Below are 26,564 nucleotides of genomic sequence, written 5' to 3' on the forward strand. Positions count from 1 at the left end.
GAATTAGGCCATTTGGCCGATCGAGTCTATGTCGCTATTCAATCATAGAAACATAGAAAATAGGTGCTGGAGGAGGCCGTTCGGCCCTTCGAGCCAGCACCGCCATTCATTGTGATCATGGCTGATCATCCACAATCCACATTTTTTGTTAGATTTAGAGACACAGCGCGGAAACAGGCCCTTCGGCCCACCGAGTCCCTGCCACCCAGCGATCCCCGTACATTAACACTATCCTACACACACTAGGGACAATTTTTTTTAAACATTTGCCCAGCCAATTAACCTACAAACCTGTACGTCTTTGGAGTGTGGGAGGAAACCGAAGATCTCGGAGAAAACCCACGCAGGTCACGGGGAGAACGTACAAACTCCGTACAGACGGCGCCCGTAGTCAGGATCGAACCTGAGTCTCCGGCGCCGCATTTGCTGTAAGGCAGCAACTCTACCGCTGCGCCACTGTGCCGCCTGTAACCCGTGCCTGCCTTCTCCCCATATCCCTTGATTCCACTAGCCCCTAGAGCTCTATCTAACTCTCTTTTAAATCCATCCAGTGTATCGGCCTCCACTGCCTTCTGTGGCAGAGAATCCCACAAATTCACAACTCTCTGGGTGAAAAAAAGTTTCCTCTCACCTCAGTTTTAAATGGCCTCCCCTTTATTCTTAGACTGTATCCCCTGGTTCTGGACTCCCCCAACAATAGACAATAGACAATAGACAATAGGTGCAGGAGTAGGCCATTCAGCCCTTCGAGCCAGCACCGCCATTCAATGCGATCATGGCTGATCACTCTCAATCAGTACCCCGTTCCTGCCTTCTCCCCATACCCCCTCACTCCGCTATCCTTAAGAGCTCTATCCAACTCTCTCTTGAAAGCATCCAACGAACTGGCCTCCACTGCCTTCTGAGGCAGAGAATTCCACACCTTCACCACTCTCTGACTGAAAAAGTTCTTCCTCATCTCCGTTCTAAAGACGTACAGGTATGTAGGTTAATTGGCTGGGTAAAATGTAAAAATGTAAAAATTGTCCCTAGTGGGTGTAGGATAGTGTTAATGTACGGGGATCGCTGGGCGGCACGGACTTGGTGGGCCGAAAAAGCCTGTTTCCGGCTGTATATATATGATATGATATGATATGATAAATGGCCTACCCCTTATTCTTAAATTGTGGCCCCTTGTTCTGGACTCCCCCAACATTGGGAACATTTTTCCTGCATTTAGCTTGTCCAGTCCTTTTATAATTTTATACGTTTCTATAAGATTATCCTGGGGTTTTGATCTCTCATGTTTTCTGCTGTCTTGCACCAATGCACTTGAGCTCCAGCATGAGAGCGTGCCAGCCGATTCATGCCTTGGGATCTGACTCCCACTTCTGTCAATGGTAAAATGGCGGCACGGTGGCGCAGCGGTAGAGTTGCTGCCTTACAGCGAATGCAGCGCCGGAGACTCAGGTTCGATCCTGAATACGGGCACCGTCTGTACAAAGTTTGTACGTTCTCCCCGTGACCTCCGTGGGTTTTCTCCGAGATCTTCGGTTTCCTCCCACACTCCAAAGACGTACAGGTATGTCGGATAATTGACTGAGTAAATGTAAAAGTTGTCCCTAGTGCGTGTAGGATAGTGTTAATGTGTGGGGATCGCTGGACGGCGCGGACTCGGTGGGCCGAAGGGCCTGTTTCCGCGCTGTATCTCTTGCCAAAACACCAGTTTTAGAAATTGCTGACTTAACAAAGACCTTCAATTTTTTTGGGTGATATTTTAAATAAATTTTGCGGAAGCTTCATAATGTGATATCCCTCAACGTCCAATGAATCTTCACAAGATGCTGCACAAAATTCTATTTGTACAATAAGAATCTAATGTTTGTATAGAATGGTAATCTGTAAGTACATCTTTAAGGAGATGTGTGGGGCAAGGTTTGTTACACAGAGGGTGATAAGTGGCTGGAACGCACTGCCGGGGATGGTGGTTGAAGTAGATATGTTTGTGGCATTTAAAAGACTTTGGTTAAGTATATGGATATGCAGGGAATGGAGGGATATGGGTTATGTGCAGGTAGATATGATGGTCTTGGCATCATGTTCAGCACATACATTGTGGGCTGAAGGGTCTGGTCTTGTGCTGCACTGTACTTATACCCTACTGTTCTAACTTGCATAAATATTAAAGTTGTAGGAAACATTGGAAATTAATTCCTATATTTTGACGGATGCATGGCAGATGCAGTTTAATGTGGATAAGTGTGAGGTTATCCACTTTGGTGGTAAGAATAGGAAGGCAGATTATTATCTGAATGGTGTCAAGTTAGGGAAAAGGGATGTACAACGAGATCTGGGTGTTTTAGTGCATCAGTCACTGAAAGGAAGCATGCAGGTACAGCAGGCAGTGAAGAAAGCCAATGGAATGTTGGCCTTCATAACAAGAGGAGTTGAGTATAGGAGCAAAGAGGTCCTTCTACAGTTGTACAGGGCCCTAGTGAGACCGCACCTGGAGTACTGTGTGCAGTTTTGGTCTCCAACTTTGAGGAAGGATATTCTTACTATTGAGGGCGTGCAGCGTAGGTTTACTAGGTTTATTCCCGGAATGGCGGGACTGTCATATGTTGAAAGACTGGAGCGACTAGGCTTGTATACACTGGAATTTAGAAGGATGAGAGGGGATCTTATCGAAACATATAAGATTATTAAGGGGTTGGACACGTTAGAGGCAGGAAACATGTTCCCAATGTTGGGGGAGTCCAGAACCAGGGGCCACAGTTTAAGAATAAGGGGTAGGCCATTTAGAACGGAGATGAGGAAAACCCTTTTTCAGTTAGAGAGTTGTAAATCTGTGGAATTCTCTGCCTCTGAAGGCAGTGAAGGCCAATTCTCTGAATGCATTCAAGAGAGAGCTAGATAGAGCTCTTGAGGATAGCGGAGTCAGGGGGTATGGGGAGAAGGCAGGAACGGGGTACTGATTGAGAATGATCAGCCATGATCACATTGAATGGCGGTGCTGGCTCGAAGGGCCGAATGGCCTCCTCCTGCACCTATTGTCTATTGTCTATTGACTTTGTATCGGTGCTTTAGCTTGACAGTATTATTGCAATTAGTCCAAATAACCAGTGAAACTAACCAGGGGAGGATAATAAATGTAGTGGAGACGGTTTAGAAAATAGAAAATAAATTGGACAAAATTGCAAATGAGCAAAAAGATGGCAAACGTAATTGCTTCAGAATAAATTTACATATTTTATATAAAGAAGAGAAAGTGGCTAAAACGTAAATTGAAGAATGTTGAAAGTTAGCCAGACTTGACACTCAATGTAACCGATCCGTTCTGAGAAATAGTTCCCAAATGAATAAACATAACCAAAAGTACAGAATTCAAACAATAAATACTGGACCTTAAATCAGTGTGACATTGATAAGAACAAGGGCTGAGAAACTATTCTTAATGCAGAAGCTAATGCTCAAGAGATTTTAACCCCGGGATATAAAGACTGGTCAATGTTGCCTTAAACACCAACAGGTAGTGACAGTTAAAACCATTTTAATCCATCACTTGGTTCCACCCAAGATGCATCACTATTGCCCCTCTCCATCGGGGCCCTGGGGTGGAGGGGACTGCACCAAGGAGTCCCCTGCAACCTGTTCCTCGCGCGGTTCACAGACTCGCCAGCCGCCTGCCACTTTTTTGCGGGCTGGAAGTTTGTGTATCACGTGTACATGGAGTGTGTGTCTGTGTACCACGTGTACATGGAGTGTGTGTCTGTGTACCACGTGTACATGGAGTGTGTGTCTGTGTACCACGTGTACATGGAGTGTGTGAGATTGCAGCCCCTGTTCCAATATCTAAAGGGGCTGCTCCTTGCTTTTTGGCTGCACTTTTCACCCACCATCCTCATCTTTGGACACCGTGTGCGTAGGGGAGAGGGTAGGGCCGAAGATGTCCTTGTTGTGTTGCTCCTGGGCCTGGCCAAGCTGGCCATCCGTGACTCACGGCGCCAGGCGGAAGAGGGCTCTGCCCGAGCCAGCTGCCTACCCCTTGTCCGGGGTTACATCCGCGCCCGGGTGGTGTTGGAGAGGGACCGCGTGCTGTCCACGGGCACCCTGGAGGATTTCCGGGACCGCTGGGCCCCGCGAGGGGTTGGATGTATCCTGGATGGGGATTGTAATATAATTGTATAATAGTTTCAATTGGTATATTTGTTTGTATAGTATTCTGGTGGTGGTGGGTTCTGTTTTGGTTTTAATGTATTGTATATATTATTTTAATATTTGAATAAATATTTTTGATTAAAAAAAAAGATGCATCTCTATTAATGCACATAACTGCTGTTGGAACCTAAATGAACAGGACACGGCCTATATGTGGTTGCAAACGAATATAATTGTTAAAATATCAAAGTGTACTTAATGTTTGCTGATTATGGAGGGGGTGTTTCCACCTGAAATTCAATTGCCTCCAGTTAAAGATCGCAGTGTCAGGTTTGAAATTGCCCTGTGCAGCAAATAGGCCTGAAACAGTATTCTCATTGTGAATGGAAGGGTTGCTTGTCCAGCAGCCTAACAGTACAAGTTGCTGCCCTGCAGGAAGCTGTTCACCACATCCACTGCAGCAAGTGATGCAACATTGATTGAAAGTAAAATAATGATCTGTTTTGTTCAGTGGATTTGGAAGGGGGGGATGGGAATGCAGATGGGAGCAGCCTGCCAGGGCCATCTCCTGAAGGGTTGAGATGAGGTGGCAAGTGAACTTAGTGCACTGCCTAATCCATTACACGATGGAACAAAGATGAAAGAAATCTCATGACTTTATCTGATATGTCATGGTAAAACCTCGTGTTCGAACAACACCGCACTTCATTTTATTGGTGCCAGGGCTGGTGGTGGAAGAACCTACAACAGTGGCATCTGAGGATTTTGGATATGCAAGGAATGGTGATATTGATCAAAGGCAAGCACCACGGACATTGTGGGCCAAATGGCCTGTTCCTGTGTTGTACTGTTCTGTGTAATAGACTAATGTGGGCTGGTCAAAACAAGACCTACTCACAAGGAGAAACGTTGTTTGGACAGTAAGCTAAGCCATGCTCCCTTATTTAGCTGAAAATGTCAAATACTGTCAAAGTTTAAAAACATTCGATGTTTCTGAGTTATCCAGAAATACTAAATATAATTTTATCAAAAATATAAATAGAACCTAAATAAATTAAAAGTTAAAACACTCTCCTAAATAGTTATAAACATTTTTAAAACACCTCTCAACACTAAGAATACCTAGTCGGAAGGGTCCCGACCCGAAACATCCTAATTTGAGGAAGGACATCCTTGCTATTGAGGCAGTGCAGCGTAGGTTCACAAGGTTAATCTGTGGGATGGCGGGACTGTCATATGAAGAAAGATTGGAAAGACTGGGCTTGTATTCACTGGAATTTATAAGGATGAGAGGGGATCTTATAGAAACATGTAAAATTATAAAAGGACTGGACAAGCCAGACGCAGGAAAAATGTTCCCAATTTTGGGGGAGTCCAGAACCAAGGGCCACAGTCTAAGAATAAAGGGGAGGAAATTAAAACTGAGATGAGAAAAAACGTTTACACCCAGAGAGTTGTGGATTTGTGGAATTGTCTGCCACAGAAGGCAGTAGAGGCCAATTCACTGGATGAATTTGTAAGAGTTAGATTGAGCTCTAGGGGCTAGTGAAATCAAGGGGTATGGGGAGAAGGCAGGCAGGGGTTACTGATTGTGGATGATCAGCCATGATCACAATGAATGGCGGTGCTGGCTCAAAGGGCCAAATGGCCTCCTCCTGTACCTATTTTCTATGTTTCTATCTCCCTATCCATGTTCTCCAGAGATGCTGCCTGACCTGCTGAGTTACTCCAGCACTTTGTGCCTATCTTAAGGATATCTAAGTTGACTTTGGATCAATAACTTTCTACCAAAGTAACTTCTCCTTGGTTGAAATCTGGTTTCACAAACATTTTTTGACAAAACTATGCTGAGGGGTGTGCATTTATAGACATTTTAAACCCATCCAGTTCAATCATCAAGTTGTAATTTTTGTAAATAGTTGCAATTACAATCTCCAGATCAGTGGATGGCATGATGTGTTTATCATGAAACAATTCATTTTGTGGTTCTATTTTCTGAGAAAATGATTAATAAAATGTTCAATTCTTCAGCCAGCCTTTGAGGTTCAACAGTTTTGAGGAAATACGATAAATACACAAGCATGATAAATACACAAAATTTTGCAAAAATTGTTTAATTAAAAATAGAAGCCCACAGTACCTTGTAATACATTTTTGTGAATATAAACTGCATATTTCACTGAAAGCACCCATATATTGCATTTTAAACCGATTTCTGTAAATATTCAATCAATCAATCAAACATTGCTTAACCAAGAGAATGAGAAGTGAAAAAAAGATTTTTGGTCATTTAACAGTACTTTTCCATCAAAATAATTTAGAAAATCAAACCCATTTGTCACTTAATATACAGTAAAAAATGGCAGAGCAAATCTTTCATTGATGACTTTGATCAAACATATACATAGATTGACAATAGAACCTTTTTTTGGGTGTGTAATGGGATACATATGAACAGTAACAAGCTTCTAGAAGAAATCAAACACAAAATAACTGAAACAATTAATTTCCATTAAATTATAGTATACATGAACTCCAGAATTTTATTGATTCTCTGTGTGAATGCACATGTTTGGAGAGAACCCCTCGTGTTTTTTGGTGAATGAGGCTGGCTCATTGCCTCAAGGGAGATTTAAACTAACACCAGGCTAAACATTTCTGTCAAACAGGATGCACATTGTCAGTGGTGATCCTCATGACCTCAGAAACTAACATTGTGGCCAACATTTGTCCCAGGAAACAAAACATTCTCTCTTCAACCACACTCCCCAAACTGAGTGCACCTACCTTTATGTGCTGCTTCAAGAATTTTGGTTACCATTTCCTAGAGTCGTACAGCACAGAAGCAGGCCCTTCAGCCCAACTGGTCCATGCTGTCCACACTGCCCCATCTAAGCTAGTGCCATTTGCTGCATTTCGCCCATATCCTACTAAAACATTCCTATCCATGTACCTGGCAAAATGTCTTATGTTGTTTCTGTATCTGTCTCAACTACCTCCTTTGGTAGTTCATTCCATACATCCACCACCTTCTAGCGAAAAAGTTAACCCCCAGGTTTCTATTAAGTATTTCCCCTCACATCTTAAACGTATGTCCTCTGGTCTTGATTCCCCTACACTAGGTCAAAGACTGTACGTTGACCTTATCAATTCCCCTCGTGATTTTATCTACCTCTATAAGATTACCCCTTCACCTTCTGTGTTCCAAATTTCACCCAAGTTGCCTCTTGGTTCTCAGTGACCATTGGGCGGCTTAATTTGTGTTTGACAATAAGGTCTGACAATGAAAATACTTTCTCAGTGACCTAACCTGGTATTAAGTACTAGCAGTGAAGCTCAAAGCAAAAAACTGCAGATGCTGGAAATATGAAATAAAAACAGAAAATGTTCAGTGGAAAGAGGACTGACAAAGAGTTTTAGACATAAAATTAACCCTGTTTCTATTTCCATGTGCTGTCCAAACTGCTAAATCTTTCCAGCATTTTCTGTTTTATTTCAGATTTCTAACACCTGCACTTTTCCGACTTCCATTTACTGTTGAAGCCTTGCCTCTGGTCTTCCAGGAATTCAAACATGGAAGAAGTTCTCCTCTGCTTTCCTTAGAGGGATGAATGTCCTTGTTTTATCTTTAATTTCTGACAAAGGGTGTCAGACCTAAAATGTTAACCCTGTTTCTCTCTCTCTCTCTCTCTCTCTCTCTCTCTCTCTCTCTCTCTCTCTACTGATGCTACCAGACCTGCTGAGTGTTTCTAGTATCTTCTGATTTTAATTTCAGTATTTCCTTAACCTATTTTGCATGCAATCAGGATGAAATTTGAAGATTTAAAATCAGATCTCCCCTGTTTTTTTGCCTTCTATTACACTTAAGAGTAATCTCTCATGAAGGTGTCTGTACCAAATGTCCACACATCACCCACATATCACAAACCAAAGCCTTTAACCTCTAAATAAGATAAATGTACTGATTAAACCTGGCCCCATTCAGGTACTATATACAGAAATGAACCAATTTTATCATGATATCCCCAATATTAATTATTATACTTAAAAGAGAATTATTTTTTATGCAGTTATTTCTAGAAATCAATTTGGTTTAAAAAAATCTCTCATCACAGGTGAAATTACTACTCATAAATGAGCATTTGCTCACAAATTTGCTGCATCACTTTTTAGACCCCAATTTCAAGAATGATTTTATAACATCTCTATTTGCATCATTAAAAAAAATCACAATTTCATTCCATTCCGTTATAGAATTCTGACTAACTCCAGTACGAACTTTATAAACAAAATAAATAAGTGGAAATCATTTTCTTAAAATGAAATTGAGAAAAATATAATCAATAACCTGAAATATTGATATATCGTAGATTGATGTGCAAATGCTTACTACAGTTTTCAGGAATTCTTGCAGACTTTTGTTTGGTTTAAATGTTATGGTCAACACCTCCATTTACTCTTGTGTGCTGATAACAACACAGCAACTTAAGGGTCAACACTTTTAAAATTGTGAATAAGTTGAGAGATTGCGTATTGATACTGTAAATTGAAATTGAGAAAAATATAACCAATAACCTGAAATATTGATATATCGTAGATTGATGTGCAGATGCTTACTACATGCAAATGCTTCTCTTTAGAGTATGTCTGTCTGAAGATTTTGGAAACTGCACAAAGCACAAGACTACTTCTGAAAATCATACCTTTTCACATTTTAGAATATCAGCCACAGAATGCATTTGCACTGTTTACTGGTTTTGGAATAACCAAACAAAAATTGCAGCTTGTAATTTTTTTCTTACTGTTATATTCTTGCTTATTGCCTCTTCACAATTTGATCTTATTATCAATTGCAGATTCATCTATAAGTCTCCTGAAACCCGCGATCTGATTTTTTGGAAAAGCAGTTCTGCCATGTACACAACTTGTTTCCAACAGGAATGCAACCCCACCACTAACAAATGTCTAATGCTACATGGAGATTCTCTGGCAGAAAAACGTTGATTAGGGAGGAGTTGATTATCCATATTTTCTTCCAAAAGCCTTTTTTATGGATGAGCATGAGATAGACAGAGATGTAGATTCAGGTTTAGGAAAAAAAAACTGCAGATGCTGGTTTAAATCGAAGGTAGACACAAAATGCTGGAGTAACTCAGCGGGTCAGGCAGCATCTCAACCTGTCTAGATTCAGTTTGGCAGGTGCCTGATGGAGGGAAATAGCAAGCAAGATCAGGGCTCCATGCGGAATTTACATGATTTGGGGGGCAGAGAAAATGCTAAAATGTCTTAATTATGATCCCCAAAATGTCAGTCATTGTGAGGAGAGAAAGGTGAGGATATGCACTGGGATGTACACATATTCACTGTTGATCAACAGTGACAGAATGCTGACTGATGATTGGGGTCTGTAGCATTTCCTCCTGACCCTAGATTTGTACAAAGAAATGGTTTAATCACGAGATAGCCTGGAATCCTGGAGCAATGCAGTGAGGCAAGACCTGGTATGACAGATGTCCACTCCAGCCCCTTCACCATGCAGCTGAACAATATTGAGTCCCCAGTTACAAGGAGAAGAAAATGTATTTAATAACCTTCTGACAAGGGGGGCAGGTAGTGTAGAGAAAGCAGAGATTCTGCAGAAGGGCTTGGACAGGTTGGGAGAATGGGCAGAGAAGTGGCACTTGGAATATAGTGTAGCAAAGTGTGGAGTCGTGCAATTCGGCGTAGACTATTTTCTAAATGGGGAGAGAATCCAGAAATCGGAGGTGCAAAGGGACTTGGGAGTGCTGGTGCAGGATTAACAAAAAGTTAATCTGCAAGTGGGATCAGTAGTAAAGAAAGCAAACTCAATGCTAGCATTTATTTCGAGAGGGCTTGTATACAGAAACAGGGATATAATGCTTCGACTCTATAAGGCGCTGGTCAGGTCACATTTGGAATATTGTGAGCAATTTTGGGCACCAAATCTGAAGAAGGATGTCTGAAGAAGGGTCTCGACCCGAAATGTCACCCATTCCTTCTCTCCCGAGATGCTGCCTGACCTGCTGAGTTACTCCAGCATTTTGTGAATAAACTGAAGAAGGATGTGCTGGTTCTGGAGAGGGTCCAGAGGAGGCTTACAAGAACGATCCCAGGAATGAGTGGGTTAACCTATGATGAGCGTTTGTCGGCACTGGGCCTGTACTCGCTGGAGTTTAGAAGAATGAGGGGGGACCTCATTGAAACGTACAGAATAGTGAAAGGTCTGGATAGAGTGGATGTGGAGAGGATGTTTCCACAAGTGGGAGAGTCTAGGACCAGAGATCTCAGCCTCAGAATTAAAGGACGTTCTTTTAGGAAGGAGATGAGGATTTTTTTTTTGTCAGAGGGTGGTGAATCTGCGGAATTATTTGCCACAGAAGTCTGTGGAGGCCAAGAGTGGATATTTTCAAAGCAGAGATACAAAAATTCTTGATTAGTACAGGTGCCAGAGGTTATGGGGAGAAGGCAGGAGAATGGGGTTAGGGGGGAGAGATAAACCAGCCATGATTAAATGGCGGAGTAGACTTGATGGGCCGAATTGCCTAATTCTCCTCCTATCACTTATGACCTTATGACAATTCTGTAATCCTGCGAACAAGAGGTTGAAGATTATACTCTAATAACTTGGTGCTGGCATGAGCACACTGAATTTACCTACAATTGTCAATTGCAACACATGTTCATTCCTGATTTGCATCCCCCTGTTTAACAACAAGGTGGGATTCAGGATTTAAGTGAGATAGTTCAGGTGCTCAGATGTAGTCCATTTCCTTGAAAGCCAATCTTCCAAAATAAACAAATCATTTTATTACATGTGCATGAAAGTACGTTCAAAGCTTTCAATCTTTTATCATTATTTGCATTATATTGGACAGGTAATAATATTATGAAGTTAAATTATGCAGTGTGTACTTTATTTTTGATATTTTCTTTGTGCTGAATTGCAATGTAGATGTCATAACTTATACTTTATTGTATTTACTCCTTATAATTATTCACTCTCATTCTCAATTTGCTTATCAGGTGCTTTGTACAGGGGACATAGAGGAACTGGATATTTTGGCTGGTATATCATCCATGCACATGGAATGATTCTGTATTTCATTTTAATTACATTCCTTCGGCTATCCTTTTTCAATTTGATCTTATCTTATTTCAATATTATATTTGATATTTAAGTTGTCTTTAATTTAAATGATCTACATCACATTTTGTAACATAAAACGCAGACTGGCTGAGGAGGTGGCAATGCTAATCGGGATTCTTTTCGGAAAAAACGGTCAATAACCAGAAATAATATGAGAATTGGAAAACATTAAATAAACATTTCACTCTTAGAAATTCATCGTGTGAACACCGATAAGAAAATGCAAAACACAAGTGCTGGAGGAACTCAACAGGTCAGGCAGTACGTATGGAGGGGATGGATACATGATGTATCAGGTCGGGACCTTTCAGAGTCTGAAGAAGGATCATGGCCCGAAAGTCTTCTCTCCATTCCCTCCACAGATGCTGCCCGACCCACTGACTTCCTCCAGTACATTGTGTTTTGCACAAAACTCTTGCATCTGCAGTTCCTTGTATCTCTATGAAAATGCAAAATGTGGTCAATGCAAAAATTATACCTTTTGAACTTCTTGTTCAGACATTTTCCAAAAAATATACACCATCATTTGATTCTTTATTCTTTCATTATGTACATAAGGTGCATAACTTCCTGAGGCGATCAGGAAGTATTGAAAGAATCATTAATTCTGACCAGTAACCAGTTTCTGTTATTGCCCAATTAACAGCAATGGTGACAATGAATTCAAGCTCATATCTCTCATTGTTACCCTGAGGTGATTTTGTTTTTAATGGGGACATGAAGAATATTTGCAGGAGTACGAGGTGACCCACAGATATTTTCCACAGTTTTGAAGATTGCTAGGATTGCATTTACAATTTACACTGGTTCTCTAAAACAGACACAGAGTGCTGGAGTAACTCAGCGGGTCAGGCAGCATCTCTAGAGAACATGGATAGGTGACGTTTCACAGAGTGCTGGAGTAACTCAGCGGGTCAGGCAGCATCTCTGGAGCACATGGATAGGTGACGTTTCGGCTTGGCACCCTTCTTAAGACCGAAACAGTAAGTCACTCATCCATATTAACCTGAGATGCTGCCTGACTCGGAGAATTACTCCAACACTTTGTGCCTTTTTTTGTAAACCAGAATCTGCAGTTCCATGTGTCTCCATTACATTGGTTCTCAGTTGGAGCTGAGGAAGAAACATTTTGTGACTTTCTAACTTATTCACAATAGGAAAATAATCCACTTCAAATTTAATTTAACATATGGAAAGTAACAATACAACTTTGGAACTTTTTGTAACACAGCTAATATTGAAGTGTTACACAAATACTCTGAAAACTAGCCATCCATCTGCCACACTATTAAGTAAAAACATCTCATGTTTTCTATCTTGGTTGAGAATGTACTTACTGATATTAAAAAATTAAATAGGTACCAAATGTTCAGCTTCTCAACAAGCATTCAATTGTCAAAATACAATGGTTCAGGTACAGCAGATATTATCACAATAATGTGCTTTTGCAGATTAATCTGAAAAATATATAGATTTGTTTCCTGTACTATCTGTTGAGTTAAAAATAAGTGGTCTCTCTGTTTTATACAAGGCATTGACTTTACAAATTTGTGCCATTTTCTGGCATTATTCCACAGGTTGCAATGAATAATTCTCTTAACATACACTTCAATCTGGAAGGCACATTACGATTTATAACCAAATAAAATTCTCACGAGACTTTGTCAACGTCACTATTTGCCCATTTTGAGGTATCTTATAATGAAAATAATTAAGCATTTATACAATTCATTGGTTTCAGCATTCATTTTGAAAATGGACTGAATGATTATTTCTGGCAATGTAAATCTCTTTTTCCTCAACTTTCCAACCTGGAAGTTAACGGCCTTTTAAGACTGCAACTATCCGGCCATTCTATGACCTGGTATCGACATTAATATTATCTATGCCATATTTTATTAACCCATGACTGCAATTACTGAGTCTGACTCAATTGGGTTGGTAATAATAATTGCCACTTATCAATAAAGATCACCATCAAATGGTACTTAGATCAATGAAATGGGCACCATATTCAATTCCTGTTGTAAGTAACCACGTATCCTTTGGCAAAATTAGATTCCTTTTTTCAGGAATATATTCCAAAATAGGAAATCGTTAACCTATGCACCATTGCACATTGTTAAACTTTGTTTTGTTTTTTTGTGTTTTGAATATTCTCAAACACATCCAAACCTGTTTTTAAATACACCTGAGCAGACTTAATGCAGTTGATCACCTCAGATAGAACTGTAGATAGAGTTTGGTTTGACTTTTGAAGTCTGGAGTGGTTAAAAGCTTCTTTTAAAATAGAAAAATGATCTGATGATTCTTCGAGGTGATACAGGATATTTCTGGAAAACAAAACAATATATTACAATGAAAACAAAGACAAGATTGAAATGTTTGCTGATGTTACACTCTAAACTAATTTATAAATTGGCTGCAGCAAACAGTTGCCAATACGGTGAATCTTTCAACAAAAGTAATGATGAGCTCAAGAGTGAATTTCTGTGAATGTGTCAAGGCTTTCTCACAGAGAACAGCCCCTCTATGGTAGAGAGGAGTCTTGAAAGGTCTTCCTGTACAGTACATTAATGTTTTATGCTTTATTCTTAATTGTTTACTGCATGTTCGTGTTGTTACTTGCGAGCGGAGCACCAAGGCACATTCCTTGTACGTGTACATACTTGGCCAATAAACTTATCCATTCATTCATTCAGGTAACCTCAAGCTGGAACATAATTCCTTCATCGTAAGATAAGTTTGCCAGAATCACAATGGTTAACGTTTAGACTATCAATCTTGATTGGGTAGATGATACTGGGCTCAATGATACCCAAGATCTTGATGTAACTATAGACATTAAGAAACTCTTTTGTGACTATGCATGATTTTTTTTGATTTTCATTGAAGGGATTTGGGCTTGGCAAGCTGAGCCAGCGTGGAACTGGCCATTCCTCGTTGCCACAATAGTGGTGAGCTGCCTTCTTGTGCTGCTGCAGACCCTAAGGTGTGTGTCTGCAAGCAGTGAAGCAACAGAGACTTTCTGGTCTATGAGCCAGTGATGGTCAAGGAACGGCAATACATTTTCAGGTCAGGATGGTGTTTAGATTGGAGGGCAACTTCCAGGTGTTCCGTTGCTCAACTTTCTTCGGTGAGTTGCTGCACTAAATCCTGTGGATGGTACAAAGTGCTGCCACCATGTGTCAGTGGTGGGGTGAGTGAATGGGTGTTGATGGGGGGAGAAATCCACCGTACTCTGGCTGCTGTGGAACTGTGGGTTGATGATTTGGATAAGGGGATTGAAGAATTTGTGGCCAAGTTTGCAGATGATGCTGAGATAGGCGGAGGGCCAGGCAGTGTAGAGGAAGCAAGAACTTTGCAGAAAGACTTGGACAGATTGTACAGAGTGGGCAGAGAAGTGGCAAATGAAATTCAGTATAGCAAAGTGCAGAGTCATGCATTTTGGTAATAAGAATAAAGGCATAGATTATTTTCTAAAAGGAAAAAGAATCCAGAAATCAGAAGTGCAAAGGGATGTTAATTTGTTAATGTTAATTTGCAAGTTGAATCGGTAGTAAGGAAGGCAAATTCAATATCAAGGCAAATTTATATCAAGAGGATTGGAATACCAAAAGAGACTTGTAATGCTGAGGCTCAATAAGGCGCTGGTCAGGCCACATTTGGAGCACTGTGAGCAAATTTGGGCCCCATATCTGAGGAAGGATGTGCTGGCTCTGGAGAGGGTTCAGAGGAGGTTTACAAGAACGATCCCAGGAATGAGTGGGTTAGCATATGATGAGCGTTTGACAGCACTGGGCCTGTACTCACTGGAGTTCAGACGGTTAAGGGGGGACCTAATTGAAACTTACAGAATAATGAAAGGCATAGATAGAGTGGATGTGGAAAGGATGTTTCCACTGGTGGGAGAGTCTAGGACCAGAGGTCACAGCCTCAGAATTAAAGGACGCTCTTTTAGAAAGGAGGTGGGGAGGAACTTCTTTAGTCAGAGGATAGTTAATCTGTGGAGCATTGCCACAGAGGGCTGTGGAGGCCAAGTCAGTGGATATTTTTAAGGCAGAGACAGACAACTTATTGATTAGAACGGGTATCAAGGGTTATGGGGAGAAGGCAGGAGAATGGGATTAGGAGGCAGAGATCAGCCATGATTAAATGGCAAAGTAGACTCGATGGGCCAAATGGCCTAATTCTACTCCTGTATAATCTACAAGTTCTCCTCAACGTGAACTTGTGAAGTGGAGGGTGTTCCATCACATCCTTACTGTCTACAACGCTGCTTTCAATACCATCAAATAGTGGATTCAATTCTAACATCCCTTTTGTAAGTACAACTCTGGTACAAGAACGGTGAAATTGTTATTGTTTACTGTGTGATTACAGATTTTGGTCCTACTTAGCACTCTAGATCTGCAAAGATGCACATGAAAAACTAATAGAACTGGAATAAACTGCTGTGGTTTACACAGCACCTCTTCAGCATGCTTCCATGCACGAATGAAAAGGTCATTTGCTTTCTTTTTTTATCACAGAAATACCTCAGGAATTTTATTTAATATCCATAATACGTTCTTTGGGTCTTCTCGGTTCCAGTGTCATAGAATCATAGAGCTATACAGCACGGAAACAGGCCCTTTGTCAGTCAAGTTGGCATATTGGACGTCCCCTTTGCCTGCATTTGGTCACCAGTCCTCTAAACCCTTCCTATCCATATATCTGTCCACAAAATGCTGGAGTAACTCAGCAGGTCAGGCAGCATCTCAGGAGAGAAGGAATGGGTGACGTTTCGGGTTGAGACCCTTCTTCAGACTGATCAGTCACCCATTCCTTCTCTCCTGAGATGCTGCCCGAAACGTCACCCATTCCTTCTCTCCTGAGATGCTGCCTTACCTGCTGAGTTACTCCAGCATTTTGTGAATAAATACCTTCAATATGTACCAGCATCTGCCGTTATTTTCTTACATATATCTGTCCAAATCTCTTTTCACAATCCTAATTGTATCCGCTTCTATAGTTTCCTCTGGGAGCTCATACAAGTTGCTCCTTCGCTCCTCTTAAATCTCTGCCCTCTTATCGTAAGCCTATGCTCTCTAATTTTAAAATCCTCTTTGCTGGGAAAACGAGTGTGAGAATCCACTTTATCCATAACCCTCTTGATCTTGTACACCTCAATAAGGTCAATCCTCAGCCTCATAAGCTCAGCTTATCCAACATCATCCTGTAACTCAAGCCCACAAGCCCAGGTAACATCCTGGGCAATTTCTTCTGCACCTGCTCCAACTTAATGACATCCTTCCTACTGCTGGGTGACCAGGACTGCACAAAGTGCTCCAAATGTGGTCTCACCAATGATTTGTACAGCTGCATCATGAGGTCCCAACTTTTGTACTCAATACTCTTCCCAACCCAACCAAGGAACAACTACCACCTGGTCACAGGTGTGACTGGAAGACCTGGAAGGCAAACGAGAAGGCGGTCCACTGTGCAAGAGCCTGGCCGAACATTCGAAACATAGACGATGGACATGAAAGAAGAAGACTCCTCTCAATAAAGGCAAGTCCATCAAAGGGAGACATTCCTGACTCCAGACTTGAAGACACTGTAGATTTATCACCATGACACACAGTCATGTTAATGAGGTAGTAAAAGGAAACAAATACATTATTAATTGCATGTTAATGATATTAGAACACATGCCATTTTAATGAGACGTTCACAGTGACAGTGAGGGTCTTGTACTGAACTTTGAATTTGCTTAATAAGGCGACATTCCTAAAGGAGAAACAGCAGCAAGTTGTAGCAGGTACATGCATGTCTTATTCACAGAAATGCTAGCTTGTCAAGGATTCTCTTTATTACATGCTTTCACTTGTTTTCTTTGCCGCTACTGCAACTATGGAAATCTTTACCACACTTTAACCCTTTCAGTAGCCTGTTTTCTTATGTTCTAATTCAGCACCCTCTTTCCTAGGTTCTGGTGCTATTAAGAGGATGGCAAAGTAGTCAGACCTCTGCAAGGATCAGAACATTGGCTGCAATGAACAAAAGGAATGACAGATAGATGTAATCGAAAGCAGAGGCGAGATTGCGTGGCCCAGCAAAGCATGTTCAATCCACGAGAACATTTTAAATTCTATTTTGGGTTTCCTCTGGGTTGTAGCCCGAGCAAGTTCCCCCTCACTGATCAGTGTCTGTTTTGCAGGGTAGCATCGTACCTGGTCAGTATATCAAAAACACAGCCCACATTCTGCCTGCCATTGTCCCTGTACTACACTAGCTCATAACTGAGTACCGCACAAGGATCGGTTGTTGATTTATGCTCTTCTAACATTTCTGGTCTCCATACAATGGAGGAGGCTAAAATCTGCCCTCTTGATGCAGATCTGCCCATCTATAGATGCACTCTTATAAAAAAATATTTTTTGCGTCAATTCCGTAATGAGGAGAGATTGAATGGATTGGGTTTGTTTTCCCATGAGGGAAGGAGGATGAGTAGAAGCAAATACAATTATTGCAGGCTGAGACAAGGTAGATATTGAGAAACATTTTCATTTGCAGGGGGTATCAAAAAGCAAAAGGGCATAGGTTTAAGGTGAGATGAAGGAGTTTTAAAGGGGATCTGAGGGAAAATATTTTTAGGCAGAGAGTGGATGATATCTGGAGCCCACTGTCAGGGAAGGTGGTGGAGTCAGATATAAGCACTATATTTAAGAAACATTTAGATCGGCACAGACCGCAATGTGTACGAGGATATGGAACTGGAAAGGCGAATGGTGTCGGGATAAATGGTCAAAGTGCTCAGCTCGGACATGTTGCACCCATGGGGCCAGTTTCTGTGCTGCAAGACTCTCTGACTCTGCAAAGCAGACAAAGTCATTGACACATAATCAGCGAGCTCTCAACCCTGATAAATCAGGAGGTCTAAAGGGAAAGAAAATTTTGATCCAAATTAGAGGCAATTTAAATCAAAGCCATGCCTTCGTGATCTGGCCTTGCCTTATTGTCATCAGCTGTAAATTATACCTAAGCCTCTCTGGTTACAGATGAAGAATTGCCTTATTTATAATGCCCCAGTTGACAGATCTGGTTTAACCAAATCAATACTCACTGTGGTACCGTGAAGAAACAGCTCCAAAAGCTCTTTGTTTTTTTACCCCGCAAATGACTGTATCGTTGCACCTGGGACTGGTTTGGACACATTTCAAAGCTTCTTGCATGCACACCTTTGTTGAGATATCAAGATTGATTCAAAAGCCTATTCCTTTTGACCTACAATCTATTCTTGTTTTAAAATATTATAATAAATTTGTAAAAATGCATGAAAAAATCAATTTCCCAGAAAGTAGGACTATTCATCAAAAGAGGATATTGATTTATAGAAAATGTTACCTCTTTTGCCAAATTCCACTAAACAGAAGCTGTAATCAAAGCTATTTACAGCCTTATTTCACATCCCACAATGAAGCATAGCTACTTGCTGACTTGTCCGTATAATTCCATTACTATAAAAACCTTAACAAAGTGACTTTTTTAAAGAAAAAACATTAATTTAAACATATATAATGATGTATCGTGCCTTTGGGATATTGTGAAATGCTTGACATACAATGAAGTGCCCTGAAATGCCATTAAATACCACAGATGAATATACTAATGATTTTACACATAAGTAGCTCCTGCAAACTGCAGTCGAATCAAAAACTATGTCATCTCTTTCTAATGGCTGGAGAATGTAAATATTGGTTAGCAGACAATGAGACCATTGCTCTTCCTTATGGCGTACAAAGGTTGAGATGACATTCATCCAAATAGAGCAGCAGCAAGCTGGGACCATAGCTTAATGTCAACATCACACCAGTGTGTCAGCCTAGTTTCATTGCCTCATAACCTATAATCAGTGGCCCCGTGATGGCCTGATTGGAGGTGGTTACGTCATCAAGTGAACCTAGTTCTTAGGGAGACACAAGGACCTGCAGATTCTGGTATCTTGAGCCTCGTTATTATTTTTAAAAGACCACTTGGACCTTTCTTTCAATAATGCTCCCAAAGTTAAAAGAATCCTAGAATTAGCTCTCTACTGTGCTTCAACATGGAATGATGGTACTTTGGAATTCACACAGTATCATCATAGCTTTGATTTATATTGATGCTGATTTATTTTGGTTACTAGGAAACCCGTAAACTGCCATGAGAATTTTAAGCAACTAAACCTAACTATCAGATAAGGTAAGGAAAAGGGATAGTGGGGTGATGGATATTGTCCGGGTCTTTGACAAGGTCCCGTATGGGAGGCTGGTCTATAAGGTTAGATCACACGGGATACAGGGAGAGCAAGCCATTTGTTGGCAAAATTGGCTTGGTGGAAGGAGTCTAAGGGTGATACTGGTTGTTGTCATTTGGATTTGTACACCAGTCACTGAAAGTAAGCGTGCAGGTACAGCAGGTGGTCAAGAAAGCTAATGGCATGTTGGCCTTCATAACAAGAGGATTTGAGTATAGGAATATGTCCTTCTGCAGTTGTATCGGGCCCTGGTGAGAACACACCTGGAGTATTGTGTGCAGTTTTGGTCTCCTAATTTGAGGAACAACATCCTTGCTATTGAGGCAATGCAGCATAGGTTCACAATGTTAATCTCCAGGATGGCGGGACTGTCATATGAGGAAAGATTGGAAAGACTGGGCTTGTATTCACTGGAGTTTAGAAGGATGAGAGGGGATCTTATAGAGACGTATAAAATTATGAAAGGACTGGACAAGCTAGATGCAGGAAAAATGTTCCCAATGTTGGGGGAGTCCAGAACCAGGGGCCACAGTCTAAGAATAAAGGGGAGGCCATTTAGAACTGAGGTGAGAAAAACCTTTTCACCCAGAGAGTTGTGAATTTGTGGAATTCTCTGCCACAGAAGACAGTGGAGGCTGATCCACTGGATGAATTTAAAAGAGAGTTAGATAGAGCTCTAGGGGCCAGTGGAATCAAGGGATATGAAGAGAAGGCAGGCACGGGTTACTGATCAGCCATGATCACAATGAATGGCGGTGCTGGCTCGAAGGGCCAAATGGCCTCCTCCTGCATCTATTTTCTATGTTTGTATGTTTCCATGGATTGGAGCCCTGTGATCTGGCACTGGGATCATTGCTAGGTCCACTTTTGCTTGTCATCTATATTAACTATTTAGATAACAACATTGTTAATATGGCAAGAAGTTTGCAGATGACACCAAAACTGGTGGCGTAATGGACAGTGAAGAATCTTTATCGCGATCTAGCTGAACTGGGGAAGCAGGCCAAGAAATATGGAGATAGAATTTAACTTGGATAAGTGTGACGTGTTGAATTATGGTCAGTTAAACCAGGACAGGACTGAACCAGTAAATGGCAGAGCCCTAGAGAGTGTTGTTGAACAGAGAGACATGGGGGTACAGGTTGATAGATCCCTGAAAGAGGCAACACAGGGGGACGGAGTTGGAGAAGGTGTTTAGCACGGTTGCCTTCATCGGTCAGGGCACTGTGCATAGGAGTTGGGATAGACACAAAATGCTGGAGTAACTTAGCGGGACAGGTAGCATCTCTGGAGAGAAGGAATGGGTGACGTTTCGGGTCGAGACCCTTCTTCAGATGGTCATTCATACTGAAGGAGGGTCTCGACCCGAAGCGTCACCCATTGCTTCTCTCCAGAGAAGCTGCCTGACCCGCTGAGTTACTCCAGCATTTTGTGTCTACCTTCGATTTAAACCAGCATCTGCAGTTCTTTCCTACACATCGGAGTTGGAATGTTATGCTGCAACTGTGTAATTGTTGGTGAGACCACTAGGGGGAACCTGGCAGAGTTCTGGTCACCCAGCTATAGGAAGGATGTCATTAAGCTGGAACGGTTTCTGAAAAGATTCTCGAGGATTTTGCCAGAACTGAAGGATTTGAGTTATCAGTAGAGGGTGAACAGGCTGTGATGTTTTCCTCTGGAGCGTAGAGGATTGAGGTATGACCTTAGAGCTATTTAAAATGATGAGAGTGTTGATAAGGTGGATGGGGTCAATAAACAATAGACAATAGACAATAGGTGCAGGAGTAGGCCATTCAGCCCTTCGAGCCAGCACCGCCATTCAATGCGATCATGGCTGATCACTCTCAATCAGTACCCCGTTCCTGCCTTCTCCCCATCCTCCTCACTCCGCTATCCTTAAGAGCTCTATCCAGCTCTCTTTTGAAAGCATCCAACGAACTGGCCTCCACTGCCTTCTGAGGCAGAGAATTCCACACCTTCACCACTCTCTGACTGAAAAAGTTCTTCCTCATCTCCGTTCTAAATGGCCTACCCCTTATTCTTAAACTGTGGCCCCTTGTTCTGGACTCCCCCAACATTGGGAACATGTTTCCTGCCTCTAATGTGTCCAATCCCCTAATTATCTTATATGTTTCAATAAGATCCCCCCTCATCCTTCTAAATTCCAGTGTATACAAGCCCAATCGCTCCAGCCTTTCAACATTTTTTCAGATGCAGACAAACAGGGCAATCTCAGATAGACACCTTGATCAGCAGGGACGAGTTGGGGTGAAGGGCCTGTTTCACCCCAACTCAATTCAATTAAAAAAAAAAGTATAATACTGAAAAGGGATGATGTTTGTAAAAAGTCATACACAACAGCGTCAGTTTGGTTAAAACTGAAGAACAAATACAGGGCTATTTCTGGATATGTACGGCAGACCACCAAATAGGGATAAGGAGAGGCATAAAGTGTGGAAAGGTGAAAACAAACAAGAGCAACAATCTCTGGGGTGGGGTGGGTGGTCATTTCCTTTACCATAGCTGGGACAACACCAATGTAAGAGCATTAACAAGAGACAGAAATCCTGTACATTTTCTAGTTCCACAAAGACAAAATGAATGCTGTATCTGGTTCTGGGAACACAGCGGGTCGATGAAGAATGTGTGGTAGGAACAGCAATCGTGGTATCAACATGTACAATCATCTACGGAGAAGTGCTGTCTTTAAATGGAAAACTGTTAGCTTCGGTGAACGGAAAGGTCATCTGGCCCAGGATCAAGGGAATCAAAATTAGGGGGCAAACTAAAAATGGAGCAATTCTTCAACAGCACCTATCAACCGTGTAATATTTTCCACCTAAAGTAGGGTCAGCGAGTGAATGGGAATACTTATCTACAAGTTACCACCACCTCATATTACACGGGTAGCAAAGGTACGAATATTGAATTCTCCAATTTTAGGTAACCTCTAACAACTCCCACCCCCTCTCTCACCTCTGCCCCACCGGAACTCACACCTATTTCTCCCCTCCCCCTCCCCTACATTCCTCCCTCTGGCTTCACAATTTGCAACTCTTCAATCCTTTGTCTCACTCCTGCTTTGTTCATCTCTGGCCTTTGTCCAACCATCTGCCTATCCAAAACTCACCTCACGTGTATCCACCTATCACTTGCCAGGTTTTGTCCTGTCCTTCCTTCTTCCAGCTTCCTTCTGCGCCCCCTCCCCTTCCCCCACCATCACCAAAGAAGAAGGGTCCAGGCCCGAAACACCACCGATCCACGTTCTCCAGGGATGCTGCCCGACCTGCTGATCTATCCAGCACTTTGTGTCTTTTTTTGTTGTAAACCATCATCTACAGTTCCTTGTCTCTACATCCAAATTACGTATCATCCTGCCGCTGGAAATATATTGCAAATGTTTCACCACTGATGGTTTGAAGAACTAGAAGTCCCTTCCTAACCCCAGAACAGAAGTACGTTATGAAGGCTGTGGCAGTTCACAAAAGTAATACTAAGCTTGCTGGCGATCTCCACAACTTTGAATAAACATTACAAAAAAATCAGTGACCTTTAAAGAGTACATTTACAAATATTTGATTTGTGAAATATTGCTGTAGCAATGTGGACTCATTGGGGGATATATCGTGAACTCAGCTGGCTATTCTTTCCTATAATGAACAGTGCTCTACACCATATACATTGGAATACACTGTACCAAAATGCCCATAATACATTTTGGACAGCTTTTTCAGTGTATAAAATTGTACTTTTATGAAATATTTTCCACAAATGCATTGTAAATCAAGGAATGGCTATGAATATATTTTCTTCAGACGGAACGCAAAGGCATGTAAGGGGCAGAGTTATTAAGATGACCAAAGCTGAAAAGGTTAAAATGAGATCAAAACATAGACTATGGTGATCATATGATTCATGTAATTGTGCTGAATGAAGTTGAGTGTGGGAAGTAAAGGGAATAACTAAAGAATGAATGATAGGGGCAAGGAATGATTATCACCCTAGTGGTTCATTCAATAGGACAGCTAAAAGTCATTTATAATCATATAAACAGTTTAAAAGAGTAATTCACAAGAAAATGCAGACGAAATTTGCACTGGCATGGTGGAGCAGCGGTAGAGTTGCTGCCATACAGCGCTTGCAGCGCCGGAGACCCGGGTTCCATCCCGACTACGGGTGCTGTCTGTACGGAGTTTGTACATTCTCCCCATGACCTGCATGGGTTTTCTCCAAGATCTTCGGTTTCCTCCCACACTCCATAGATGTACAAGTATGTAGGTAAATTGGCTTGGTAAATGTAAAAAGAATTGTCCCTAGTGTGTAGGATAGTGTTAATATGCGGGGATCACTGGTCAGTGCGGACTCGATGGGCCGAGGGGCCTGTATCTTTAAACTAAACTAAACTAAATTTACCAGCATTGGGGTGAATCAGAAGAAGCTGTGGACATTTTTCTCAGGGCAGTGAAAAGGGGGAAGATCCAATAGTGGTGTTGAAAATCATAAATGAAAGTAAAAGAAGATAAATCACCATTGTGGGCCGAAGGGCCTGTCCCTGTGCTGGACCATTCCACTTGTACTGGCAGGTGGGTTGGCAAGTCACAGACTTCAATGGATTCACAAAGTAATGAGAGATTACACAAAGAAGCAAATGTTCACGGTGTGAGTCATTGTTTGAAAGGTTGCTGGAGGGAGATTCAACACGAATCAAAAGAGAATTCAATAAATACTGAAAATAATAATTTAGAAGGATATATCAAAACAACTGGAAGCAGGAAATACTGGATAATTACCAAATAAGCTGGCACAATTCCAACTGGTTGATTGTTTCTTGTTCTCTACCATCCCAAAACATCTCCCTCCAGCAAATGAATAAAGATAAACTTCATCCATGTTTTTACCCGGCTGTGGAGGCCAAGTCAATAGATATTTTTAAGGCGGAGATTAACAGATTCTTGATTAGTACGGATGCCAGGGGTTATGGGGTGAAGGCAGGAGAATGGGTTTGAGAGGAAAAGATAAATCAGCCACAAATGAATTGCAGAGTAGACTCGATGGGCCGAATGTCCTAATTCTGCTCCTAGAATTGATGAACCTCTGATCCCAAGGGAAGGAGGACGGACGTAGCAGTATCAATAATGAGAATATTTTTTATTTGTATCTTCAGACTTCTAAGATATGTTAATTATGGTTGCTTTAGATTCCAAGATGTAAGGTGTTTTTGTTCCCGACAAAATATTAAAATTGAGCTTTCTGAATGGTATTAAATGTTTGATTTAAACATCAGGTAATGTACAAATATTATATGTCATTATTTCTCAAGAGACATTAATATTTCTCTTTCAAAATTACTTCATATTTAAAAGTATTTGAATGATAAATATGACAAGAAGATTTTTCAGTACCTATAATAACCTGGAGGAGCCTGTTTAACGAGGAAGTTTTTCTCCACATTTTGCAGCACGTCATTCAACATTCTCAGGTGTGCTGGGTCTCGTTCTTTTGGATTATTAGCTGGTCGCATTTCATCCGACTGAAAAAGTTGTGCGGTTTCCCGCAGTGCGCTGGCGAGTGTCAGAAGTTGATCTGAAGCAACACTTTCATCTTTAAAAAGTACAGTATATAATGAAGAAATGCACTGAAGTAGCAACAAAGAGAAACACATGCAAACAAATAGAGTCTTAGAGTATGGAAATAGGCCCTTTGACCCAGCTTGCCCACACCGGCCAACACGTCCCATCCACACTAGTCCCACCTGCCTGCGTTTGGCCCATATCCCTCTAAACCTGTCCTATCCGTGTACCTGTCTAAATGTTTCTCAAACGTTGCGATTGTACGTGCCTCAACTACCCCCTCGGTCAGCTCGTTCCATACACCCACCACCCTTTGTGTGATAAATATACTAGACTCAGGAACAGTTTCTTCCCCTCTGTTTTCAGGCTTCTGAAGGGTCCTTCCATAAGCTAGGGTACTGTCCGATTCACCTCCATCCCATGGTGGACATTGGATTTTGTATATGGAACTCATGTGCGACATAGCTGAGACCTATATTCTGCGCTCTGTATCTTCCCCTTTGCTCCACTTGAATTTGATTCATTACATTTATGTATCATTTATCTGATCTGAGTGGATAGTCTGGAAAACAAAGCTTTTCACTGTACCTCGGTGCATGTGACAATAATCAAGTCAAGTCAAGTCAATTTTATTTGTATAGCACATTTAAAAACAACCCACGTTGACCAAAGTGCTGTACTTAGTTCAGGTACTAAGAAACAAACATACAATGGCACACAAACATAACAGCACATACATAAACAGTTCACAGCTCCCCCTCAGAGGGCCTCAAACACTAGGGAGTAGAAATAGGTTTTGAGCCTGGACTTAAAGGAGTCGATGGAGGGGGCAGATCTGATGGGGAGAGGGATGCTGTTCCACAGTCTCGGAGCTGCAACCGCAAAAGCGCGGTCACCCCTGAGCTTAAGCTTAGACCGCGGGATAGTCAGTAGCCCCAAGTCGGCCGACCTGAGGGACCTGGAGATAGAGTGGTGGGTTAGAAGATTTTTGATATAGGGGGGGCAAGCCCGTTTAAGGCTTTGTATGTGAATAGGAGGAGCTTGAAGTTGATTCTGTACTGTACTGGGAGCCAGTGGAGAGAGGCCAGAATCGGGGTGATGTGGTCCCTTTTACGGGTACCCGTCAGGAGTCTCGCTGCGGCGTTTTGGACCAATTGCAGGCGGGACAGGGATGATTGGCTGATCCCAGTGTATAGGGAGTTGCAGTAGTCTAGGCGGGAGGAAATGAATGCGTGGATGATTTTTTCAATGTTGTCAAATTGGAGGAATGGTTTTATTTTAGCTATGGTACGAAGCTGGAAGAAGCTGGCTTTTACCACAGCGTTGACTTGCTTATCAAATTTTAATGCAGAGTCAAATATCACGCCAAGGTTTTTGACATGAGGTTTGACGAGGGAGGATAGGCTTC

The 26,564-nt window shown here is 41.7% G+C and overlaps 1 protein-coding gene across 1 annotated transcript in view; it reads right to left on the bottom strand.

The window, feature by feature from the left end:
• Positions 1-13,427: 13,427 nt before the first annotated feature.
• naaladl2 (N-acetylated alpha-linked acidic dipeptidase like 2) overlaps positions 13,428-26,564 on the bottom strand; it is a 624,478-nt gene continuing 611,341 nt past the window's right edge. The window contains exons 16-17 of the mRNA XM_078410100.1: positions 24,989-25,187; positions 13,428-13,638 (exon numbers count right to left, since the gene is read on the bottom strand). Coding sequence (XP_078266226.1) covers positions 13,428-13,638; positions 24,989-25,187 — 410 coding nt within the window. The remainder of the gene's footprint in view (positions 13,639-24,988; positions 25,188-26,564) is intronic.

This window comes from Rhinoraja longicauda, chromosome 13, assembly GCF_053455715.1.
Source record: "Rhinoraja longicauda isolate Sanriku21f chromosome 13, sRhiLon1.1, whole genome shotgun sequence".
NCBI lineage: Eukaryota > Metazoa > Chordata > Chondrichthyes > Rajiformes > Arhynchobatidae > Rhinoraja > Rhinoraja longicauda.